The sequence below is a fragment of the Lynx rufus genome, unplaced genomic scaffold, assembly GCF_022079265.1.
Source record: "Lynx rufus isolate CCGP_SWC_20201006 ecotype Redwood Valley unplaced genomic scaffold, mLynRuf1.p SCAF_2, whole genome shotgun sequence".
Taxonomy (NCBI): domain Eukaryota; kingdom Metazoa; phylum Chordata; class Mammalia; order Carnivora; family Felidae; genus Lynx; species Lynx rufus.
The window spans coordinates 117,412,355-117,437,395 of NW_025814834.1; the positions used below are offsets into that span (position 1 = coordinate 117,412,355).

The following is a 25,041-nucleotide window of genomic DNA, read 5'->3' on the forward strand; positions in this document are numbered from 1 at the left end:
TCTCCTTCCTACCCCATTTTCCTGAATGTCCCAACGGGGCAGACTCATCGCCAAGACCGACAGGCAGTCTGTCCCCGTGTTACCCCATCTTCCTTCTCACCCCCAGAGAGGCTCTAGGTCTTGGAGGCCAGAGGAGATGTAGGGAAGAGGGGCTAGCAAGGGGCACATATACCTCAAAGTGGTTTCTAACCCCTCTACTTGATTCATGAAGCTCTGTCCCCTTCTTGTCAAAAACCACTCTTGCCTTCCCAAGTCTTCTCTGGACCCAGTCACTGTTGCTAACTTGATCTTAGGGACTTCAAAGGAAAGAAGCAAAATACAAGGAACATGTGGAATCTATCATTAAGAATGCAGGGGGGCCTGGCCAGGAGGGTGGTGGCATGAGCATAAAGATGTTTTGCCGAAGTTGGGGCTTGATGAGTGTTGGAAGACAGGTTTGAGGAAGGAGAGGGAGAGGCTACAGAAGCCCTAGCTTGGCCAAAAAGAGGAACACGGGCATGCTTTTGGTTTTCCCCTCAATCCTGCCCAGCTCGCATTGCAAATCAGTTTCATTCTTAGTGGGGTTCTTCTGTGGGGTCAGCTGTCCCTAGTTCCCCTGAACTGGGCCCCCCTCACCAAAAGGCCAAACCAATGCCATCTGCCCAGCATTGGATCTTTGAGTCAGTAGTGGGAAGGCTGTGGGAGATTAAAAGGAGAAACCCGGCAAGAGATCCAGACAGCTCAGTGTCATTCAGAGGCTATGAGGCAAGAAGCTGGTGTCTGGCGGATCCCCCACACCCTGATCAGGGCTGGGGCAGATGTCACTTCTGTGTGCACACACAGGTGGCAATGGCTTCCCTATCCCTAGGGCTAGAGCTGGGTAGCTGACATGCCACCCTCCGATAGAAAACTGGGAATGGGACATAGGAGAAAAACCCTTCCCCCAAACTCAGGAGCTTACACATGTCCTCGGGAGCAGGCATTCCCCTCCATGCCTCAGAGGGGTGGTGTGTGTGGATGGCCAGACTATGCCCGTATCCCCCTCTATCTCTCCTCTAGGTGAAAGCTTTTTAACATTGCTGTAGGGGTCACCTCCTCAAACCTGAGGCAATTTAGGTGTCAGAGAGACAGGGACAGGGAAGGAAAGGAGGGTGGGAAGAGGACTGGGCATCAGCATGCGCAACGAGTTTCTTTTTTTCAACTGAGGTAAATAAAAAAGCTTTATCCTGCAACACTCGGAGATGAGTCTGTGCACCCCCCAAGTCCCAGCCACCGTCCCCCTGCCTTCACATCAGGCTCTTGCGGTACTGACTGTGCTGAGTGGCTGGTGTGAGGTGGGGGCCGGGGGCCTGAAGGTCCATCTGTCTGTACAGGTCCCTCAGCTCCCTGACCTCCTGCAGCACCCTCTTCGCCTGGCTCCAATTGGACGAGGCCTCTCCAAGCAGCCGCTCGGTCTCCAGCAGCCTCTGCTCGGACTCCGAATCGGGAGAGGACCGAGGGGGGTCCTTGGCCTTTCGCTTTCCATCTCCCAGTCCCTGAACCTCTGCCAGCAGCTCCTGAGTCTTCTCCAGTTTCCTGGCTACCAGGTCCTGGATCCGGGACAGCTGCCCCGGATGGGGTGGAATGAAGGCCGGGGGGTCCTCGGCCCGCAGCTGGGGGGTGCGGGCAGGGGCGGCGTCCCGCTGAGACAGGATCTCCTCCAAAGAAGCGCAGCGGCCTTTCTCCGTGGGGGTCAACTTCTTGGGTGCCTGGGGGGTGTAGGTGGCCCCTCTGTCTGGCTTGTCCCAAGCTCGGGGTAGGCCGCTTGCTCGGTCTGAGGAGGGCTGGATACGGTCAGAGTCTGCTCTCCGCCGGCTGCCTGCCAGCGGGGCCACAGACTTGTCCAGGTCAACCCGGAAGCTCTCGGCACAAGAGGTGGGTTCCTCGGGAGAAGGGTCTTCCTCCTGGATCAGGTCCAAGGTCAGCATCCCATCCGAGGTAGAGGTGGAAGCCTGGAGGGGAGAGGGCGGGAATGAAGGGGAAGAATTGCCAGCAGTGGGCCCTTCGGGACTGACTGGGAGAGAGATGCAAACTGGTCACTTCCCTCCTCGACGTGCCTTCCCTGAATGAGAAGCACGCCATCCTCACCAAGCCCTTGGGCTTTTTTACTTTTTCTTACTCCTTTCATGGTGGTTTGAACCTTTCTCTCATTTTTCTGTGATCTAAAGTAGCTTCTGGTTTCCCCTATTCTCCGCTTTACTATGAGTTTCCTGAAGAGTGTCTTTCTCCTCTGTCTAGTGGACTCTAAGCATCGAACTGGGTCTGACACACTCAGGATACTCCACACAGCAAGTTAACTGTCCTCCTCCACCTGTACCCTCAGAGCCACGCACCTCAACTGCTTCTGCTCCTGACAACTCTGAGCCCCTTGCCTTAAAACAAAACTTGTTCTATTTCCAGAATACTGTAATAAAAAAACTGACAGGGGTGTTCGGTACCTCACGTGGATTGATACATAAATTGCTTCAATCCTTCCTCACAGCGACCCTTCAAGGGGGGCACGATTACCGTCCCGCTTTACCGGCGGTGACGTGCAGCTTCAGGGAATCACACAGAGAGAGCAAAGCACAAAGCTAGGCCCCAACCCAGTTCTGCCCGGTTCTACTGTACCCGGCTGGCTCTCTCCCTAGAGACCGAAGGCTCGGACAGGGAAAGGAACCACACTTTGTGTGTTACAGTGGTTCACGGTGAGCCTTCCTCCTGGAGACGACTGCAGTGCTTAATGCTGTCACCTGCCACAACAGCCAGCTGCTGAGCGGTCGCTTACATTCCCTGGAACAGCATTCACCTCTTCTACTCCTTCACTTTCCTTGTGGGTATATCTCATTTCCCCACAAAGGATGAAATGAGGGCAAGGACTTTTGAACTCACAGTAGGTGCTAAATATTTTTGATATGGAGGAATCAGGCAGGGGGACGGGTAGAGGGACTGCCCCAGCCTTTGACCTTGGTACCACAAATGCCTCTGGTGGGCGGTCTCAGGTACCATCATGTCTGACATAGATGTGGAACCGGCCCTTCCACAACTTTTACTTTCTTACAATCTTACGTACCACGGCCATTAGGTGTCCCCGCGTTGGGGGGCGGCGGGAGTGTTGGATTTTTGCCCTGTCTCGAGTGGGGTGGGCGAGATAGCTGTCTTCCTCGACGGTGACCTGAAGAGATGCACTGTGAGTCATGGGTGCTCTTCAGAGACTCTGTCCTGACCCAGCAGCCCCTGAGGCTTGCACCTGCCTGGACTGGGAAATAAACCCACCCCATTAACTGCTTCTGAGAAGATCCAAGGGCAAGGCATTTACTGCACATGCGGGGCCTCTGGGGCTGGCCCCATGCATCACAAAGCAGGGAAAGAGGAGTTGTGGCAGAGGGACTTAGAAGGTAGGAGAATGGGGTTTTTAAAGGGAGCTAAAGAAGTGTAGCTGGTGGGGGGAAACATGTAAGGGGGCGCCGCCCTGTAATCTCCCCCTTTAGTGAGTCACTGCCTCTGCGCTGGTGTTCCTCCCCTCCGGATGAGCCCTCTGACCTCATCCAAGATACGGTTCTTGGCTCGGGTGATAGCGGAGTTGAGGGCATTGATCCACAATTCCTTCTCTTCTGGACTAACTGCCAGGAAGATGAGGCTGGGAGCCTGTGGGGGAGACATTCATGGTTCAGCCAGGGCTTTGCGGTTGGTGCTTCACTATGACAGTGAAGAAGTTACTGTCTCATTCCCTCAGACCCAGCTCCTAGAAGGAGAGGCCTTCTGCTTCTGGAGTCATCCATAACCTAAGGAAACCGGCCTTTCTTCCTAGAAGGGGCCACAGCTTAGAGGTTGCTTTAGAAATGACCAGGGAAGAGTTAAGAAGGGTAATGGATACTAATATGGTGCTGGAGAGAATGAGAGGAGGTTCGGTAAAGCACAGGTACCAAAGTAAAGATCTTTAAAGGTCTGAGTAAACAGAATGTGACAGGAACTTCCCTGAGGTCCCTCAGACAAGAGAAACTAGATTCAGAACTTCAACCACCCATCAGGGTACAGGGAAAAGTGATTTTCTCCCAAGAGATGTATGCGTGTGCGTATGTGCATGCATGCGTGTGTGTGTCTGTGTGAGAGAGAAAGAGAGAGAGAGAGAGAGAGAGAGAGAGAGAGAGAGAATGAGAGGAGAGAGAGATATGATCTTTGTGGTCGGACAGTTTAAAGGCTGGCTTGCCTGGAGGGAAGGAAATGGCTAGGATATTCTGGGGTTAAATAACAAAAGTTGGCAGGAGAGCAAGTCCAGGCCTCTGAACCTGGAGTGGAGAGGGAGAACCCGCAGAGGGAAGGGTTTCTCCCCTGCCCCCTACACACAAGCGGGCTGAGGTTCCCGGGGCGGAACATACGGGACATACCGTGTTGCCGGGCTGCTTGGAGTGGGCAAGAGTAAACTTGCTATGATTTTTCTTGCTCCTGCTCTTGGATTTCCGGAGCTCTTCGCACTTCTCATAGTCACTCAGGTCAAATACCTCTTGAATATTTTTCTCATCTTTTACCTAGGGGAGGGTTAGAGGGGAGGTGCTGAGGAGAAAATTACTTGGTGCCTCCCCAGAGTGTTAGTTTAGCCCTAACTTGGGAAGCAGAAGCCTGAGGAGAAGGGAGGGATGACAGGACAGGGGGGCTGTCCTACCCAAGGCCCGCTCGCAGGCCTTGCCCCGACTCCTCAGGCGGGCTTCCGTTTAAACCCCTTATCGGCACTCTCTTCAGCTAAGCTACTGTTTCCGGAGCCCCACGATGTCTCTCTTCACTCTGACCCTGTTTTGTCCTTCAAGACACGGCTTAGACAGCTAGTAGGTTAATCCTATCATCCTGAAGAAAGCAAGACCTGGATAGACGTGGATGCTGATCATCCAGAGGGGGGAGAGACCAGCAGGGCCGGCATCAGGGCATGTCTGGAGGCAAAGGCCACCTCTGGGCGCCCCCATCTTATTAAACATTTGCACTGCTGCTTTAGTACCTGACCTGACTCCCTCCTCAGATCTTCACTATTCTAGAGTCATCTACCTCATTCCTTTCAGGAGCTTCAGCACCACAGAAACAGCGTTCCCCTGTATTCAGTTTGTTGAGTTTGTTCAGACATGCTGAAAAATACACCTGTAGTTAACCCTCCTTCTTCCCTCCAAGGTACTCTGACAACCCAACCTAGCCCCTGCAGGCCTCAAAAGCCATTTAAATCGTCCACCTCTGGGCACCTGGGTGGCTCAGTCGGTTAAGCGTCTGATTTTGGCTCAGGTCATGATCTCATAGTTGCTGAGCTCTGTGCTGCCAGCTTGGAGGCTGGGGCCTGCTTCTGATTCTCTGTCTCCCTCTCTCTCTGCCCCTTTCCTCTGCTTATGTGCACACTCTCTCTCTCTCTCAAATTAAGTAAATAAGACATTAAAAAACAATCCTCTACCTCTCTCTAGACAAAGATGCACTTATACTGTCCCTGGAGGACGAAATTTCAGACTTGTATTCTGCTACTTCTTGCCATGGTTCCAATTTGAGAGCCTAAGCCCCTTACTGCCGGGCAGTTCTTGTGTCTAAACGTAGCCTTTCCTGCATGTGGTATCTATCTGGCACCCTGGTTCTACCCTTAGCAGCTGTAGCCAGCATTTGGCTCTGAACTCTCTTGCGGAAGGTCTAATCAGAGACCACAATCCTATCCATATCCTCTGACCCAACTGGCCTTTGCAGAGTGCCACAAATTCCAGTAACATTTCTGCCAAGGTCTGTTTTATTTTTTCATTATTAAAAAAAATGTTTATTTATTTTGAGAGACAGCAAGTGAGCAGGGGAGGGGCAGAGAGAGAGAGGGAGAGAGAGATTTCAATGCAGGCCCTGAGCTGCCAGCACGGGAGCCCGACTTGGGCCTCAAACTTATGAATCGTGAGATCATGGCCTGAGCTAAAATCAAGAGTTGGGACACTTAACTGACTGAACCACCCAGGAGCCCCAAAGTCTGTTTTAAGACTTGCGGCAGGCCAAGCGGCTGACGCAGAGGAGGGGGGCTAACTGCACGGCCTCATTCGGGTCAATGACTGCTCGTATATCTGTCTGTTTGCCCTGGCACAGGGCTGTCCCTTTCCCAGGGCTCCCTGGCTTTGGGCTGGGAAGTGACCAGAGGCCTGGGAGGGTTGTGGATGAAAGTGAAGAAGATGTCAGCAAGGGGATCCGAGAACAATTCCCAGAAACACGGGGCAGGGAGGCAGGGTGATGCATCAGGTCACCTTCCCTCCCTCCTCAGATTGGAGGCTATCAGCAGAGACCAGAAGCCCTGGAGAGGAAAGTGCTGGGTGTGTACATGCAACCAGGGAAGGAGAGTTACTTGTTCTGTTTCCCTTACAGGAAGGGGAGAAGGGAAGGGCAGGAACACGGCTGACAAGGAGCTCCAGGAAGCAGGGGACAGTGACAGGGGTCGAGCCCTGACAAAGCAGGGGTTCCCAGGGAAGATGGGTAACTCCAAGGCCCTTGTTCTCTGCTGTACGGTTTTTCCTCTGTCAAGTTCCCAAAGCCTCATTTATAATTTCCCATCTTCCAGAGTGAATCTTTCTTTTCCCCGGAGCCTGCAGAAAGGGATTTTCCCTTGCCAAAACAGATTCCCTGAACCCAGTCTCCTCTACCATGAGATCTCCTGAAGATCTAGTTCCTGTTACTCTACATCAACCCCATGATCATAAGGTGCCCTTTGACTGAGAATGAGGAAAATGATTAATAACAACAAATACAGAAGGATTTCTTGGTGCAGGCAGTTGTGGGAGATCCTGCCTTTATGATAAGTAACGAAAAAAAAAGACCACTGAAAAATCAAGAGGAGAGGGTTAAGAATATTTTTGCACTAACACATAGGTTACAAACATTATACTTTGCATTTCAAACACAAATCTTGAATCTCTTAGCTCCGGAGCTTATGGGAAGTGGACAGAATAGAGCCTAGAGTCCTGGGTCAGCTTCACCCTCAGCCCAGGCCCGTCGTGGCACGGACGGGCTCCCAAGAAGAGAGGTGACAGTAGGCTGGTTCCCACTTCTCCTGTGCCTTTCTCAGCAGGAGCAGTGGGCCCCGTGACCAGTCAGATGCTCCTGACTCACAGGACACCAGGCATGGGAGGCTGAGGTCATTCCATCCTTCCCCCTGTCTCCGTACTCCTTCCTTCACACACAAGAAACAAGTATGCTCTTTTGCCCCCCAGACTCTGTTCTTGGGACGAACATAAACAAGAAAAAAAAATGTCTTCTTTCTTCTACCCCTTTCACTGTTCTCATGGTTCCCCTCTGACGTGTAGGAAGTTCTCTCTGACTGCTCACCAGAGTTTCCTGCCATTATGAAGTTTGAGGAAGACAGGAGATACACTTTGACACTTGCTTCTTAGTATTATTTTTTAAACTGGAAAGCCAGCCAATTGTGGAAAAACCTTCTATAGGATTTGGGATTGGGTAGAAGTGGCCCTTAAAAATAAATCCTGCAATCAAATTCTTCTCTCACCTCCCTCCATCACCAAGTTCCTGGCTTAGTGTAAACAGTAAGGCTGAAACACCCTGAAGGGGATGTCTCTCTCTGGCCCTGACACAGCTTCGTTCTTCCCTACTTGCCTAGGTAGATGTTCTGTTCGGATGAAAACTTTCTCTAGGACTGTGCGTGTGGCTGTTTCAATACCATAAAAGGATTTATTTACCTAAATATAGTCTGCAGAAAGCAGAAGAGGTTAGAACTCAGGGTGGACTCCCAGGAGCCTCCGGGGGTTAGGGAACACGGGATTGGGGGAGGAAGGGCCCATCCTACCAGGGGCGCAGGGGACAGTCTCCCAGGCTATGCTGACACAGTCTCAGAAGGTAGGGGCTGGAATGACTTCTAACTCATGGAGGGGCAATTCAGTTTCTCAAGTGGTACAGGTCTCTCGAATTATAGAGATAAAAAAGAGTCTGGATTCAATGATCTGGTCTCAGGTTCCGAATGTGGACTGTGGGCTTCATTTTAACTCTGCAGAGACTTACAGGAGTTCGTGACTCCATTTGTCTCCTTTCTGATACAAATGGGGGAAGTTGGGAATGGTGGAGAATACGTTCCTTGCCTTTTTTTTCCTTTAAATGGATTAGGAAGCATACTGGCTAGGAACCTTGGCTTCAACAGAAACAACTACACTCACAGATACTCTACCTGAGGTCATGTGAGGATGACCCAGGGCTGTGCATGTTTTCTGTGATTGGGACAGCTGCACTGGTGAGATGACCTGCGTAGACCTTCCTTCTAGAGACAGGAAAAGAGGAGGCTAGCTGGCTTAGGGTTGGGGGGGACAGGAAGGGGTGGAGGAGAAGCTGAATAGAGTTTTTCAGCAGCAGTAGCAGAGAAAAAAAAAATCCCACCTTCAGCCAGCTGCCAGGACGGGGTAGGGGGCAACAGGGGACACATAGAACTTTTGGGACCTCTTGCGAGGGGGGTTATTGTCATTGCCAGAAAGGTGTTTGCAAAGAAAATTCATTAAATAAGATGCACACTCAACTTCGAATTCCAACCCGGGTCTTCTAGAGAAGGGGTGACCTTTCTCTGCAGATCTGATGGGGGTAGAGACCAACCGAATTGCTGAACTTGCTTTTGGAACAAAATGGGGGTTGAGGGCAGGGGGAGGACGGAGATAGGGAAGTCCCCTGTGGAGGGACAAAACGGGGAATATGAGAAAACGGGGACAGAGGTGGTAAAGGGCACCTACCTCCTTCTCAGAGATGTACAGCTGGTCCCCCTTCAGCACCACATAGCGGTTTTTCCAAATCTCCCTGAAAATCCCTTTCCCGCAGAATTTCCGGACCCAGCCGACCTTCTCCGGAGGTGCGGACGGATGGTTTCCATCCTGAGGCCCCTGCCCCCGGGCAAGAGCAGAACCGTCCGATTAGGGGGCTATCGCTTTTCCCTCCTCTCGTTCCGTCCCTCGCGACCCCCCTCGGCTCCCCTCGCCCCTTCTTTCCCGCGACCGCCCCCTCCCCCCACCCCCTCCCCAAGCTGGACTCAGGGCGCCCAACGTTCGCTCCCCACTTCTCGGCAGGTCTGCGCTCGGGGCAACTCTCTCCCCCACGGCCGCCCTCCCTCGTCCCCCAGATAAACAACTCCAAGTGCGAGAGCTGGGGGCCAGGGCCCAGGCTGGGCGGAGGGCGGCCTCGGGATCGCCGCCGGGCCCCCCGCCCCCGCCCGCAGCCTCGGGCCCCGCCGCGCGGGGAGAAACGGCGTTTCATTTTCTCTCTCATTGTCTCCTCGCCGCCGCAGAGCGCACGCAGGCGGCGGCCGGGAGCCCGGGGGAGGGGGCGCCGTGGAGGGGGGGGCGGCGGGAGGAAAGTGAGCCAAGTCCGCGCCCCCGAGCCGAGTCCCCGCACGGAAGCCCCCGGGGCGGCGGGGCCGGGGCCCTCGGGGCGGTGGGTGGCGGGCGCGGGCGCACTCACCCTCTTGGCGGAATTGTTCTTCTTCATCGTTCCGGGTGGGCGCGGGCGCGGGGGAAGGGGCGGTTGGCGGAGCTGCCCCCGGCGCCGCCGCCGCTCCGCCCTCCCTCTCCCGGACGCTCCCCTTCTTTGTAGCTCCGGTTACACTAGAGGCCGGCCTCCCTCGCACTCGCACACACACGCACGCCCGCTCCCCGCCCCCCGGCGCCCTCCATCCCGGCGCCCACGCGGTCCGGGCCCCCGCGCGCCCCCGCCGCCTGCTCCCCGGCCCGGCCCGCGCCCCGCCGTTCCATCCGCCGGCCCGCTGACGTTGCGAGTTCAGAATAAAGGGCGAATCGCGGAGCCGGAGATGGTGCGCTCCCCCACCCCCCCCTCCTTTGTTTCTGGCTCGCTGAGGGTGAAGAAGACGGACCCAAACCCAGCCGGAGAGCGGCTCCCCGGGGAGGGGGGGGGCGCGGGACCCACGCTCGCACCTGCGGCCCGAGCGAGAGGTGGGGCCCGGGAGACCCCCACCCGCACCCCCCACCCCGCCGGACCTGCCCGGACAGACCGCGGAGGCAGCCGGAGCGGATAATAGGGAGAGGTTTAGGAAGACCGAGATAACCCAGATCAAGATTGGCTCCCTCCCAAACAGAAAACAAAAACAAGAGCGGGAACTGGCATCTGGAATTCACGCTCCTTAGGTGGCAGAGATAGTGGCCTGGGTAGGTCAGACGTTGGGGAAAAGTTTTACGTTCCGGGAGCATGGGGGTATCGATGTGTAGGGGGACGCGTTGGGAGTGGAATTAATATTAATGCACAATTCTGCCCGTTTACAAAGCCTCGGGCCTTCTTTGAGCCTAAGGATGAAGTGGATAAAATGATCTCCATTGCACACAGAGAAAAGTGAGACTCAGGATGGCTCAGGGATGTGCAGACACACATGCTAATTCCTGGCAGGAAGAGATTTCTCTGTCTCCAAAGCCATTGTCCAGAATATCATGTGGCTTTAAATGTAAGCTCCGGGGGAGGCTTAAACTTCCTACGACCCTGGGTATCTCTTCGACCCTGGGTATCTCTTCCCGCCGCACTGACATGTAAACATCCCATCAGAGTCCAGTGGAGGGAAGGGCTCAATGCCCAGAAGATGCTCTGATGACTGGGGGAATGGCTGCTGATGCCTCCTACACCAGATCTGCTTCAGAGCTTACAGACCAACATCTTAGTAACTTCATTCCTCCCCACTCGCCCCCCCCCATACGTATTTAAGGGGAGGAGGTGAGTCAGGAGACCCAGGTTTGGGCACTAGTTTCATCATCACCACTTTGTGGCCTTAGGTCAAGTGACCGAATTTCTTTAGGCCTCTGTGCCTCCATGTATTAAAAGGTGAGGGATGAACCGCCACTTCCATCAACAAGCAAAGGGGACTATCAGAGGTGACCTGTGAAAGTCCTATGAAAATATGCAAGTGTTGCCCTCTAGGGTCAATTATTGAATAATAGCAAGCAGACACATCTCCTGGCATATGGTAGACATGCAATAACCACTAAATGAATACGAATCCCCGGCACACAGGAGCAGGGAAAAGGAAGAACTCTTTTTCCGGAGATGTCTCCAGATAAAAGGAAGTATAGGCCAATTTTGTGGTTTGAGGAATGGGGTGGGCTCAGCTTTTTCTGGCATCTGTCAAATGAACAGGGGCTTCTCTCTTTTTCTGGCACCCTCCTTTCCTCCTAATCCAACAATATTCCTCTTAACCTCTTTTCATCTACCATACTAATTAATTCCTCTATTTTAGGCTGATAAAGAAATTTATCCTTGCAAAATGCTCTTGTACATCATTTCTTTAAATCTTTAGTGCCACCTTGTGAGGTATATAGAATAAATATTATTCCCACTTGGAAAATGAGTAAACTGCTCAGCGAATCAATCGGCTTGCCCAAGTTTACCCAGCATGTTACTGGCTAAATGGATTAGAATCCAGGTTTTCTGACTCCAGCCTACCGTTTAGGCTTTGTACACACACACACCACACCATATACACACACAGTCCCTCTCCCCTTCCCACCATCTGTATTTCTCAAGAATAAGAATCCAGGGGTGTCTTCATAATGAGAAAGCAAAATGTCCCAGCGTACTAGCCTGCACGATCTTTTGAGGGCTTGCTGGCCAGATAGATCAGAGCAGTCTGAATTCAGAGTTTAAATAGATTCTGGTGTATGGGAAACATGTAATTCATGACTTGCCCTATCTTCCTTCTTTCCCCTCCTTTTAGTCAACAAATATTTGAGTGTCTTCTCTATGCACGGTAGCGGGGTCCTTGTGTGTGGCATCAGGCAGGTGCTGGAGCCTTGTGGAACATCAGGCAGAGGGACTGCTCGGAAATCAAAACCCTCCAAAGTAATTTTCAGATTCCAGAACAGATGCATGTGGGCTGGAGAACCTTTCTTGCCTATTTGCTCCTTAAGATGTTACATAAATCTCTGGGCTTCTCCCCCCACCACTAACCTGCACTGCTGTACTGCCTCATGTTATCCTGCCCCTGCCTTCCCACAGTTTTGTCTCCCCTGGTCCTATTATGCACGCCTCTTCCCCTGTGCCATACTCTTCCGGGGCCTGTTCTCCAACTGGCTTCTCTCCCACCAGGTGATCCTCATGCCACCTGAATTGGGATCTATTGGGATCTATGACTTAGGACTGTTTCCAAAGACCAGTTCTTAAGTGAGAAATCTCAGAGTGAGAACTTATGGGCTCTTTTGCACATTTTCATAGCGCTGTGTCTTCAGTGAGCTTGACACTGCCATACACATAAACCACAAAAATACGTTAATTTCTCTTTTTGGAGATAAGATACTGGGAGGACCTGTGATGGGGTTACCCCACTAACAGCATCACCATGGATAAGATACAACTGCCAGTTTTTATTCTTCAGCTGACTTTTTTTTTAAGTTCATTTATTTTGAGAGAGAGAGAGAGAGAGAAAGTGTGGGTAGGGGCAGAGAGAGAGAGAGAGAGAGAGAGAGTGTCCCAAGCAAGGTCTACACTGTCAGCCAGGAACCTAATGTGGGGATCAAACGCATGAACCATTAGATCATGACCTGAGCTGAAGTCGGATGCTTAACGGACTGAGCCACCCAGGCTTTGGTTGACTGTTTTATAAGCCAGTCCACTTGAGGGAGGAATAAAGGAGCTCTCACCAGTGAGGATTTGTGAGTTGCTGCCTGCAAGTTTACTGGGCAAAAACTGTCATCCAAACAGTTGTTCGCCTAAAAGCAGAGCCTTGTCTTTTGTAGAGTAACTGGGACATTTGACTAGGGCATTTCAATCTGTGGAGGAGAGGGCATCAAAAACACATGAGACTTTAAAATGCTGTTTTTTAAATGGTAAAAATGAAAGGCCACTAATAATGTGATCAGCTCTGTAAATCTTAAATAAAAATTTAAGTCTTTCATCCTCAATAAATACCAGGGGCGCCTGGGTGGCTCAGTTGGTTAAGCGTCCGACTTCGGCTCAGGTCATGATCTCGCGGTTCGTGGGTTCCAGCCCCGCGTCAGGCTCTGTGCTGACAGCTCAGAGCCTGGAGCCTGCTTTGGATTCTGTGTCTCCCTCTCTCTCTGCCCCTTCCCTGCTTGCACTCTCTCTCTCAAAAATAAACATTAAAAAAAAAAGAAGAAATGCCAACTTCTGGCATCAAACATCCTGAAGTTAAGGCTCTGTCTCTTGCTCTCTTTTTTTAAAATTGTTTATTTATTTATTTTTGAGAGAGAGATATCATGACCTGAGCCAAAGGCAGACGGTTAACCAACTGAGCCGCCCAGGAGCCCCTGTAAGGCTCTTTTCTTAGACTTGGCATTGTCAACTGGGTAGCAGAATGGGAGCGGGCAAATATTCAGGGCAATGGTCTAATAAAAGTCTCCGTTCTTACTCTTCTTATTCCAAAGAGTTATCTCGCCTCGAGGAAGGGAAGCACAGGTCTTCCTGCTTGGAGGGAGGGTTCTGTTTATTTGAAAAGACTGTGTAACTTGTAACATGCTGCATTTAAAATACTGTCTTCCCCAAATGTCATATGACTTCACTCATAGGAGGACTTTAAGACACAGAACAGATGAACACAAGGGAAGGGAAGCAAAAATAATATAAAAACAGGGAGGGGAACAAAACCTAAGACTCTTAAATATGGAGAACAAATAGAGGGTTACTGGAGGGATTGTGGGAGGGGGGATGGGCTAAATGGGTAAGGGGCACTAAGGAATCTATTCTTGAAATCACTGTTACACTATATGCTAATTTGGATGTAAATTAAAAAAAATAAAAAATAAAAAATAAAATACTGTCTCCCCAAGTGAAGGCTATCTCCCTTTTTTAGGATTATAAAAATTGGAAAAGTAGAAAAAAGTACCTAAAGTGACCCACCAAAAAAAAAAAAAAAAAAAAAGAGAGAAAAGAAAAGAGAAGTAAGACCTAGCTCTGAGCTATACTACAGCCAAAAGCCTTAGGGCTTCACATGACTGGAAGTTAGAGAAACAATGATGAAAAGGGGGGAGGAGGAATGGGAAAAGGGGGATGGATGGAATGACCTTTATTTTTCCTTTTATTTCTTGAGTTGCTGATTAGTGCAGTGGGAGGGTTGACAGGAATCCAAACTTTTTATGTAGTGATTTTGTAGCCCCAAGTTGGAGATAGGAATCAGTCTTACTGTCCTATTCGTAGTCAAATTTCATTTAGTGTTTACAATGTTCTAAGTGCTTTATATGTATTATCTCATCTAATCCTCACGATCCTATGAGGTAGTTTATCACTTTTACATATATATCATATATATTTATATTTATATTTATATTTATATTTATATTTATATTTATATTTATATATCATCCCCAAAGTCTGATAATTGTGACAGATTTGAGCCTAGGGTATCTGAGGCTAGAGAATATTTTCGGTTCCACATGAAAGAAAGGTTAAAAAACATATAAAAGGCCTACAGAGAGCCAGAGAGGGATTGTGCTGTGTTTTTGCTATGATCTGAGGATGCCGTAATCTGGCATTAGTGACATCAGCTTCCACTGTTTTCAAGAGAACTGAAATTGACACCAGAACTGATCATCTGCCTTGACATTAATTTTTTGAAGTTTATTTACTTAGAGAGAGAAACAGAGCATGCGTGCGGGGGAGGGGCAGAGAGAGAGGGGAGAGAGAATCCCAAGCAGGGTCCGCACTGTCAGCGCAAGAGCCCGATGTGGGGCTTGAACCCACAAACTGTGAGATCATGACCTGAGCCAAAGCTAAGAGCTGGATACTTAATCGCCTGAGCGTTGACATAGTTTAAATATCCTCTGGATAGAAGCGATGCCTTCTCTCTGTTTGGTGTAAAGCCAACTCATGCCTCATCTTGCAAATTCCCATAAACCCCATTAACCCCAAAGAAATAAAAACTTGTATCTTTTCACAAAATGGATTTTTATTGTAGTCATACATGGTTTCTCAGTGCCACAGAAAATTGCAGTGTAGGAACAATTTTTGGATGGCTTTCTACAGAAACATGATGAGTTTTCAAAAATGAGGTGTGCAGGAATGTGGTTAATGAAAAGTAAGAGGGGTCAAGAGAAGGGAGGATGTGTAGCGTGTGCATCAAATGGTTTACTTTTTAAACCCCTCTGAGCTCTGATAACCCTTTTCTCAAGTGAGATCCCAACAAATTCATCAGAAACCAAAGTGATTGTGCTGTCAAATACAAGGAATATATCTGTTTATTTGATAAGGAAACCACGGGAAAGGTGGGTCAGGACCGGCACAGAGTTCTTCTCAACTTGTCCCTGGGATGTGGGTGTCTGTGCCTACAGTTCAGGAGTGAGAAGGCTACCTGGAGGTGGGTTAAAAGGACAACCGTGAAACCCAAGGCTCTCCTCCAACACCTGCGGCCAGTGGGGAAAGCCTGCAGGGAGGTTGAGGGCGAGATGCGCCGGCCTCCTCGCCCTGCGCCTCCTCTCCCCGCGCAGGTTCAGGTTCACCGTCTGCTTGTGGACCTCGCTGTAACTTGAGAGCTCTCCTTGCTTCTGCTGTGCAGTCCGGAAGCCAGCACTTCCTCTAGGAAACTGACCGGTAGACTTGAGGTTACTCAAAGGGGGAAAAGGAAAAGCATCTCCAAATTAGAAGATCTTGCCCGTGACTTGTGACTGGATGAAGGAGATCGTGAAGAGTATGCAAGGATTACTGTCCTGGTGTGCGGGGCACTCAGACATCCGGGCTAGGAGAGCCCTCCCTCGGTGCTCCTCCCCAGGGTTCTCATGGGGTTTTTTAGCACTAAATCTGCAAGATCTGGTAAGGCTAAAACTTCCCGTTTGAAATTTCTAGTTAGGAACCCAGGAGTTTTAAGGGCAAGGCTACTGTATTAACTGAGAACCACGTTCCATCGAGCACCTCTTATCTGTACTCTCGAAATGGCTTCAGAACTTGGACTGTGTCCCTTCAGTCTCCTCCTCAGCCAGTGTCCTCTGCAAAGTGGCACTAGAATTCATTTTCTAAAATACAGATGATATCCTATTGCATATTTTTGCCTCTTCCACTTGAAGACCTTTCTTTTGCTTACAGAATGACGCACAAGTTAAAACTTGAGGCCCTTCACATTGTGTCCTTGTAATAACTCATACTTGTATTTATTGTGTTCTGAGAACTGTTTTAAGCCATACGTGCATGTGTACGTACGTGTGAAATAGACGCTATTATCCTTATTTAAAAGATGACAAAAGCTATGGAGAGGTGAAGTGATTTTCCAAGGTCACCACAGCCAGTAAGTGGCTTAGCTGTGACTCAAACCCAGGCTCTGGAACCTGCGCCCTCGGGCCCCACATATACTGCCACTGGATTGTTCCCTTGCTCGTCTGACTCCACTTCCCACCCTGCGGCCCCGGGAGCGCCCCAACACTTGCTGTCCCCTAAACACCTCATGTGCGTTCCCACCTGTTTGCTCTTAGGTCCTGTGTCCAAAATGCTAGACAGCCCTTCTCTGTCTGATGAAATCCTTTATATATTTTTTTAATGTTTGTTTATTTTTGAGAGAGGGAAAGAGAGAGACAGAGCACTAGTGGGGGAGGGGCAGAGAGAGAGGGAGACACAGAATCCGAAGCAGGCTCCAGGCTCCGGGCTGTCAGCACAGAGCCTGATGCGGGGCTCAAACCCACAAACCATGAGATCATGACCTGAGCTGAAGTCGCACACTCAACTGACTGAGCTACCCAGGTGCCCCTGATGAAATCCTTTAAGGCTAAGGATTAAAAGCCACCTTTTCTGTGAAGCCTTCTCAAACTCCTCCATGCTGGACGGATCCCTCCCACGGCTCTAATCACTTTCTGGTGCTATTTTAGCTCTGTATGATTATTCCGTAGGTACTCCTCGGTTATTTCTGTCACACTAGACTGTGAGGTGCTTAGGGTGGGTCTGAGACTTCTTCGATCTCCAAGGTGGATCTCCAGCGCTCACTCAGCACATATGCTGACTTCTAGCAGGGACCCAATAAAGGTATACTGAATAAGTGAATTCATCTGAATGGCTCCTGTTGGCAAAAGAGCCTTTGCTGTGATATAGGAGCTCTGGGGGCGGTATTTTTAAGTGCCACACTCACGCTCAGGAGACAGACCTGTAGCAGAGGGTTGGAGGGGTGATGGCCAGGTCCCTTATTATTACCACTGTTTTGCAGTTTTAGACCTGGCAGATTTGGCACTTGGAGGATTTAAATGAAAACTCCTTTGCAAAAGAAAAAAAAAAAAAGATGAAGTAGAGGGAAAGGAGTAGAAGCTAAATTCATTTATTCTGCTACTGAAATATGGGCACGTCTGTCTGGACTGGTTTTCTGGCCAGTAGGACTGGAGACACGTGGAGGACAGAAAACAAGTGTCAGGAAACGAAGCAGCACTGCTTTCTTGAAAGACAGCACAAGAAGTCTTTGGTCAGTGATGGTTAAGAATGAAACAAACCTGCTGGGAAACCCTACGGGAATTCAGCGGTGACCTTTATTTGCTTCCCTTCAGACTCTGCTACGGTGCAAAGAAAAGAAGTAACTTAACTGAAATTATACTTAATGATCCTCCTCTGCGTATCAATAAGACCCCACATTTTTGACTGCAAAGAGAAAATACTATTTATATTTGCCAAGTCTAATTTTATTTCCTAGGGCCATTGTGACTTTTAAAAAGTATCTATTTGAGGACTTTGATGAGTCACTGCGGAATGCTTAAAAAATTATGGGCGGTGAACATATTGGTATCTATACCCCAAATTTAGACTATGTTTATGAAAAACAACAAAAGAAGGATTTTTCTTTCCTAGCTTTGTTTTAAATCAATTTCGCTTACAAAGCAAACTAAAAAGTCCCCTTCTCCTGTGGTACTATAATCTAATTCAATTCAGCTCAGTTCAATTCAATTTAACAAGTGTTTTACTGAGCATCCGTTATGAGGTAGGTGTTGAGCTGGGTGTACAAAGGATCACTTGTTAGGGTTTTTTTTTTTATTATTATTATTTTTATTTTTGAGACAGAGAGAGACAGAGCATGAATGGGGGAGGGTCAGAGAGAAAGGGAGACACAGAATCTGAAACAGGCTCCAGGCTCTGAGCGGTCAGCACAGAGCCCGACGCGGGGCTCGAACTCACGGACCGCGAGATCATGACCTGAGCCGAAGTTGGCCGCTTAACCGACTGAGCCACCCAGGCGCCCCACTTGTTAGGATTCTTACCTTTAAGGGACTGTCTGAGACAGATACAGTCGCAATTCAATGTGAGACAAGATATAAACAAAGAAGGCTCCAGAAGCTAACCCAGGAGGTTAATGCTACTGCTCGTCTTGGTTTGTGCTGTCACGATTCCCAACTCTATGGCAAGAAGCAAGGTGGGCAGTAAAAGGCCCCGATTTTAAAGTCAACCTCAAGAAAGGCTTGCATCGCACATTGAGAAAAGAGTTTCTTCACTTTCTAGTCTTTGGTAAGGAACTAGAGACTAACACTTATAGGATTTTAGATTTTCATTACTAAAGTAATTTCGTTGAACAACTGTGTTCTTAAAGCTATATAGCAAGACTGTCTATCACCTCCATCTTCCTCTTTTTTCACTATATTCCACAGGTAGAAATTATATGGGATTTTTTTTTCTTTTTCTTTTGAGACAGAGAGAGAGAACATGAGTAGGGGAGAGGGGCAGCGGGAGAGAGAGAGAGAGAGAGAGAGAGACTCTTAAGCAAGCTTCCACTCTCAGCCTGGAACCTGATGCGGGGGTCGATCCCATGACCTGAGCTGAACTCAAGCTCAAATGACTGAGCCACCAGGGTGCCCCTATATGAGTTTCTTAATATTAAGAAAACCAAAGACACCAAAGGAAGCTAGATCAAATGTGAAGGGGAATAATGAAACAAAATGAATGGAATTTATGGGAAGCAGGAACCTAGAAAAGGACTTTCTGGAAAATAATGAGAAAAAAACTTGAAATGTTTGCCTTAATGGAGTAATAATCTTCTAATTACAGCCAAACACTAGAGATGCTGGAATATAGGAGAGGGTCAGAGAGAAGGATGTGACGGAGCATTTAATAGCCCAGAACACTGAAAAGTCTTCTCATTTTCCACTGCTTACAGCGCTCAGAGCTGCTCTGATATCTTGTACCTCTTTGCTTTTGCACATTCTATTCCCTCTGCCTGGAGGACTGCCCATCTGTGTCATACTTTATCTGAACTATGCATCTTTTACAACTCAACTCTCATATTATCAATCCTCTAAGAATTCATTTGTCTACATGTCTTTTTTCCACTGAAGTCTATAAGCTTTTTGAGGACACAATACATGAACACATTCTTTTGGTAAAAGTTTTAAATGGTACACATAGAGCTCAGGTCTTCCTGGATTCATCTCTTCCCCATTACTCTTTCCAGAGGACAATTTGATTAGCAAATATTTGTTAAGTGCCTACTATGTGCCAGGCCCTGTTGTGGAAGCTGTGAATATAGCAATAACCAAAGTAAAAAAGTTCTCTCATGGAATTTACATTCCAATAAGGGAAGGGGAAGATAAAGGAAGTTAATAAGTAAAATACAATAATAATAACACAACAAAAATAATCACGGTGAACTCCTAACAGTGTAGGTGAGGTTCTGTTCTGATGAGATAAAAACTATCCCACCTTACAAAGCAACTGAAGCACAGAGAAGCCTAGGTCCTACATCTTGAGAGTGACAGAGTTGGGATACAAACCTAGGCAATCTGGCTTCAGAGTTTATTCTTGTAAGCAGGATGCAGTGGTCTGGGGTATGTCAGATCAAGAAAGCGCGATGGGGAAAAATAAAGCAGGTTTGAAAGAGAGGTGGAGGTTGTGTTGGTGGTGTGAGATCTTAAATCCTGTGGTCAAGGAAGGCCTCACTGAGAAACTGACATTTGAGCCATGACCTGAATGAAGCAACAGAGAAGATTATCTGGGGAAAGAGCAAGTGCAAAGGAACCAAGGCCGTGTGTGCTGGGGAACAGAGAGGAGGCCAGTGTGGCTGGAAGTCTGGGTAGTGAGAGAGGAGACAGAAGGAGATGGATGGGCGTAGAAGATGAGATCACGTGAGGCCTGGTAGCTTGCTGTAAGGATTTTGATTTTTACTTTGAGTAAGAAAGAAAACATCTGGAAGTTGTTTATTTATTTATTTTGAGGGGGTGCGGGGGGGGGGAGAGATTCCTAAGGAGGCTCCACGCTGTCAGCGCACAGCCCGATGTGGGGCTCGAACTCATGCATGGTGAGATGGTGACCTGAGCCAAAATCAAGAGTTGGATGCTTAACCAACTGAGTCACTCAGGCACCTCACATCTGGAGGTTTTTGTGCAGAGATGTGACATGCCCTGAATTACGAATTTTCACAGGGTCACTCTAGTGATACAGAGAAGGTGAGGCAGTTGTAACAATCCAGGTAGAAAATCATGGTGGCATGGACCAGGGCAGTAGTAGTAACAGCGTGTCAGATTCTAGACACACTTGGAAGCAAAGGATTGTAAGATTTACTGATGAATCAGGATGCAGGTGTGAGAGAAAGAGGGGAGTTGAGGAAACACCCAGGTTTTTGGCCTAAGCATACTAGTAGAAGGATGGTATACAATTAACTGAGGTGGGAAGTCTGAGGGAGGATTAGGTTTAGAAAGATATATCAGAAGCGTGGTCTTGATCATGTTACATATGGATAATTAGACACTCAAACCGAAGCGTCAAGTAGACAGCTGAATATACAAATCTGGAGTTTGGGGAAGAAGTTCAGACTAGAAACAGTGGTTCTCAATGAGGAAGGGGGGGCAGAGAGGTGTCATTTTATCCCCAGGGGATATCTGGCAATGTTTGGAAACATTTTTGGTTGTCGTAACTGGTGCGCTCTGGCATTCAGAGGCTAGCGACGTTGCTGAACATCCCACCGTGCACAGGACAGTTCACTACGACAAAGAATTATCTGGTCCCCAACATTGATAGTGCTGAGGCAGAAACTCTGGACTTGACATACACATTTGGGAGTCTGTAGCAGAGAGACTTTAAAGCCATGAGCCTGGAGAATACTGCCAAGGGAGTGGGTACAGAGGAGAAGACTAAGGACATCTAAGCACTAAGGAAGTCTAAGGACAGTGTTCTAGGGGTTCCAAAAATAGGAAAAATGAACAAAACTGACAGAGCAGGAACGGCCAGCGAGACAGGAAGACCGGGAGACTACAGTTTCTGGAAGCTAAGGGATAAAGGTGTTTCCAAGTGAAGGGACTATTAACTGTGTCAAATGATGTTGACAGGTCAAGTAAAATGAGCGCTAAAAGTTGACTCTGGGTTTAGCCATGTGGAGGTCCCTAGAGACCATAGTGGGAGCAATTCTGGAGAGTGATGGGGGTGAAAAACTGAACAGAGTGAGGTTTAGAAGAATATGTGGGTTCAAGAGAATATGTCAGGAGAGGAATCAGGGACAGTGACTATAAAGAGTTCTTCAAGAATTGTGCTACAAAAGAGAACAGAGAAATGATATGGGACCTGGAAAGAGATAGGAGGCTACTGGAGGGTTTTTAAGGGTGGGGGAAAGTCAGTAAGTTTCTATGAATGATCCACTAGAGTGGGAAAAACTGAGGAGAGAGGAGCCAGTTTGGAGTCATATCCTGGAGCAGGTGAGGGATAAGACCGGGTGCCTATGAGGGGGGCTGAGCTAGGCTAGGAACACTGGTCCCAGGGGACAGGACAGATGGAACTAGCAGGGGAGGGGCAGAGAGAGAGAGAGAGAGAGAGAGAGAGAGAGAGAGAATCCAAAGCAGGCTCTGCGGCATGCCCGGTCAGTGTGAGCTTGACAATGCGGGGCTCGATCCCACAACCTGAGCAGAAATCAAGAGTGTGACGCTCAACTGACTGAGCCACCCAGGCGCCCTGGAAGCAGTATTTTCTTTAAAAATTTTACTGTTTATTTATTTTTGAAAGAGACAGAGAGAGAGAGAGAGAGAGAGAGAGACAGACAGAGAGACAGAGAGACAGAGAGAGAGCATGCAGGAAGAGGTGGAGAGAGAGGGAGACGCAGAATCTGGAGCAGGCTCCAGGCTGACAGCACAGAGCCCGACACGGGGCTCAAACTCACAAACCATGAGATCGTGACCTGAGCTGAAGTTGGACACTTAACCTGTTGAGCCACCCAGGCGCCCAATAAACTAAGTTTATTTTCTAAACTTAGTTGGCTATAGAATCCTTTTTTAGTGGAATACCTATCAATACTAAACAAATGCCAAACACATTTTCTATAGGACAGACCTTGGGAAACACTGAATTAAGACAAAATATTTCCTTGATTATAACCACTTCCACTGAGGAATTGACACTTTCTTACAAACAATGTAACTGCCTATTAAAAAACATAGCTTCTCCTTCCCAGTTCCCACCTTAGCACTAGACACCTGACTTATGGGGAAAAAAAACCAAAACCCTAAAAGCAAAGCAAAAGAAACAAATAAACAGGAGCCCTTGGCTTTATTTCTCACTGAGAAGAAAGAGGACAAAAGCCACCAGTGGGATTCTGCCTGTAGCCAGCATTGTGCGTATATCATTCACCGGAGGGCTGTGTGAGGAGAAAGGACTACCCTTGGAGTCCACAGGGCAGAAAACAGACTCCTCAGGGACACAACTGCCTGTAATATCAGTTATACAGGGGCCTGAAAGGAGGTTATCAACCGAAAACCAAAAGAGCTAGAGATACACTTTCTCACCACTGGGAACATTCAAGACCACATCAATTTCTCAAAGCAACCACAACTACAGGAGTAGAATGGTGACCACCACAAAAAAATACAAGAAGCAAAGCCCCAAATAACCTGCCTGCAGCGAGCATGGCTGTGGAAGGCTCTGTGCTGGCCTATTAATTACACAGGTGCTGACTCTGGGAGCCTCAAAGGGGACATTTTAAGTGAGCACAAACGGAACCTGAGCTACTAAACATTTTTGTCCTCACAGACCACAACACAAAGGTCATCTGGCAGCTGGGCTACTACCTTCATAGTAAATTTTATCACTGCCCTGGTGTATTCCTACTTGGGATAATAACAGAATTCTGCTCTTGAAGGGTTTCAAAACAAGTGACTGAAGTATGGGTGATGGCAGAGGTGGTTGATGATGAATATCCAGAGTTCCCCAAATAGAAGAGCAGTTAACAGTGGCAGCAGCAGCAAGTAACAGCTATTGACTGCTTCCCCCACGCCAGATTCTCCTGCAAGCATTTCATATATGTTCTATTATCCGTTCATCATCACAGTGATGTGAAAGAGCCATTATGGACCTCCATTTTACAGCTGAAACACTGAGGCACAAAAAGGTTAAATAATTTGCATAAAGTCATATAAATGGACACATGGCAAAACTGGGATTTAAAAAGGTAGTCTTGGCACGGGAGTCCATGCTCTTAACTGCTAGGCGAAACTGCCTTTTTTTTTTTTTTTTTTAAGAGAGGGAGCATGCCTCAGTGGGGCAGAGGGGCAAAGGGAGAGACAGAATCTTAAGCAGGTTCCATGCTCAACGTGGAGCCCCACGCGGAGTCCAACTGGGATCATGACCTGAGCTGAAATCAAGAGTCTGAGTCACCCAGGAACCCCTGTACTGTCTTTTAAAAGATGAAAGGTACCAAAAAGTGATGTGTAAATCACAGGTCCCATTCAACCCCAGAGGCTCTAATGACAATCCATGTGAAAGAACAGGTCTCTTGGTGGATACATCACTCAGCTGGGGAAGGTAACAGAGTTTTGGCAGAGGAAAGACAACTCAGGGCTGTGTTGACAATAATCAACTACTTGAGTATTTAATAATCTCAGTGACATCAAATTGATAACTTTTAAGAATCTGTAGAACATTTCAGTATTTTTTATCATAAAAAACAGAACTGTAGATCATAAGGGTGCCTGGGTGGCTCAATCGGTTAAGCATCCGACTCTTGATCATGATCAAGGTCGTGATCTCACGGTTCTTGAGATCGAGCCCTACATCAAGATCTGCGCTGACAGCCTGGAGTCTGCCTGGGATTCTCTCTCTCCCTCTCTCTTTCTAAAAATGAATAAATAAACTTAAAAAAAAAGAAATGTAGATAATATATGAAGTAAACAGGTCACTTTTGTGTCACTACACAGAGTTAGAAGTTTTGAACTTTTCCTTCTATTTTTAACTTTCTATTGTTTAACCCAACAAATCCCAAAACAAATATGCAAATACAGATTGAGTCTTACACACTACACAAAAAGGCATATCCTATAAACTTGTAAATGACGAGAACATTTTTCTAAAATGCAACATCCTGACTATAAGAAACAGAAACTATTCAAACAAGCTTATGTAAAAGAAAAAGGTGTATTAGATGGCGTGGGGCTGGGGGTAAGCTGAAGCGATGGGAGGGAGAAGGGGTCAGTATCTCCCTCTGACTCTCTTGTCTCTATTTGTGTCTCTCTCATTTATTGGTTTCTCAACTTCACAACGTTTATCTGCTTCTTTCTTCTTTCTCTGATTTGAGTTGAAGTTTTTTTTTTTTAACCAACCTCCATACAAATTGATGATTTTTGATAGTTTTTTTTTTTTTTTTTTTTTTTTAAAGCAGTCTCCTCATCCAACATGGGGCTTGAACTCCCGACCCTGAGATCGAGAGACTGAGCCAGCCAGGCATTCCAAGGATTGAAGATTTTTAAGTTTAGTTTTAAGAATCAAGTGCACCTAACCTCAGTGTTGCATGGACATGATGTGAAGGTTAAACTGGTAATAAAATCTTTGTGGCTGGAAAATTAGTAATTTAGCATCTTAAAAATATTTGGGGTGCCTGGGTGGCTCAGTCCGTTGGTCATCCGTCTTCATCTCAGGTCGTGATCTCATGGCCTGTGAATTTGAGCCCCACGATGGGGTCTGTGCTGACAGCCCAGAGCCTGGAGCCTGCTTCAGATTCTGTGTCTCCCTCTCTCTCTGCCCCTGCCCCTCTCACACTCTGTCTCTCTCTCTCACTCTCAAAAATAAATAAGCGCTAAAAAAATTTTTTTTTAAATATTTATGTTCTGTGACTCTTGATCTCAGGGTTGTGAATTCAAGCCCCATGGTGGGTATACAGCTTACTAAAAAAAAAGTAAAAACAAACAAAAAAAAAGT

General features: G+C 48.0%; 2 protein-coding genes across 4 annotated transcripts in view; both read right to left on the reverse strand.

Moving 5' to 3' along the window:
* Positions 1 to 1,181: 1,181 nt before the first annotated feature.
* On the reverse strand, positions 1,182 to 9,643 carry PLEKHO1 (pleckstrin homology domain containing O1). The gene is made up of 6 exons (XM_047083841.1): positions 9,436 to 9,643; positions 8,715 to 8,861; positions 4,386 to 4,526; positions 3,541 to 3,645; positions 3,071 to 3,172; positions 1,182 to 1,970 (listed from the first exon to the last, which is right to left on the reverse strand). The coding sequence occupies exons 1-6, from the start codon at positions 9,460 to 9,462 to the stop codon at positions 1,266 to 1,268; spliced, it is 1,227 nt and encodes a 408-aa protein (XP_046939797.1). The 5' UTR covers positions 9,463 to 9,643; the 3' UTR covers positions 1,182 to 1,265.
* A 5,206-nt stretch (positions 9,644 to 14,849) lies between these two features.
* The window catches only part of VPS45 (vacuolar protein sorting 45 homolog), a 66,068-nt gene continuing 55,876 nt past the window's right edge, over positions 14,850 to 25,041 (reverse strand). For 2 of the 3 annotated variants that reach the window (XM_047083542.1, XM_047083543.1), the window contains exon 15: positions 14,850 to 15,525. In XM_047083542.1, the coding sequence (XP_046939498.1) occupies positions 15,246 to 15,525 (280 nt within the window). In that variant the 3' untranslated portion in view covers positions 14,850 to 15,245. The remainder of the gene's footprint in view (positions 15,526 to 25,041) is intronic. The other variant, XM_047083544.1, reaches the window with a different exon arrangement.

Coding starts and splice junctions, on each gene's coding strand:
- PLEKHO1 (XM_047083841.1), bottom strand. CDS start 9,462: ATGAAGAAGAACAATTCCGCCAAGAGG. Junction 3,646..4,385: donor CCAAGCAGCCCGGCAACACG/GTATGTCCCGTA, acceptor TCTCCCCCACAG/GCTCCCAGCCTCATCTTCCT. Junction 3,173..3,540: donor AGAACCGTATCTTGGATGAG/GTCAGAGGGCTC, acceptor GCATCTCTTCAG/GTCACCGTCGAGGAAGACAG.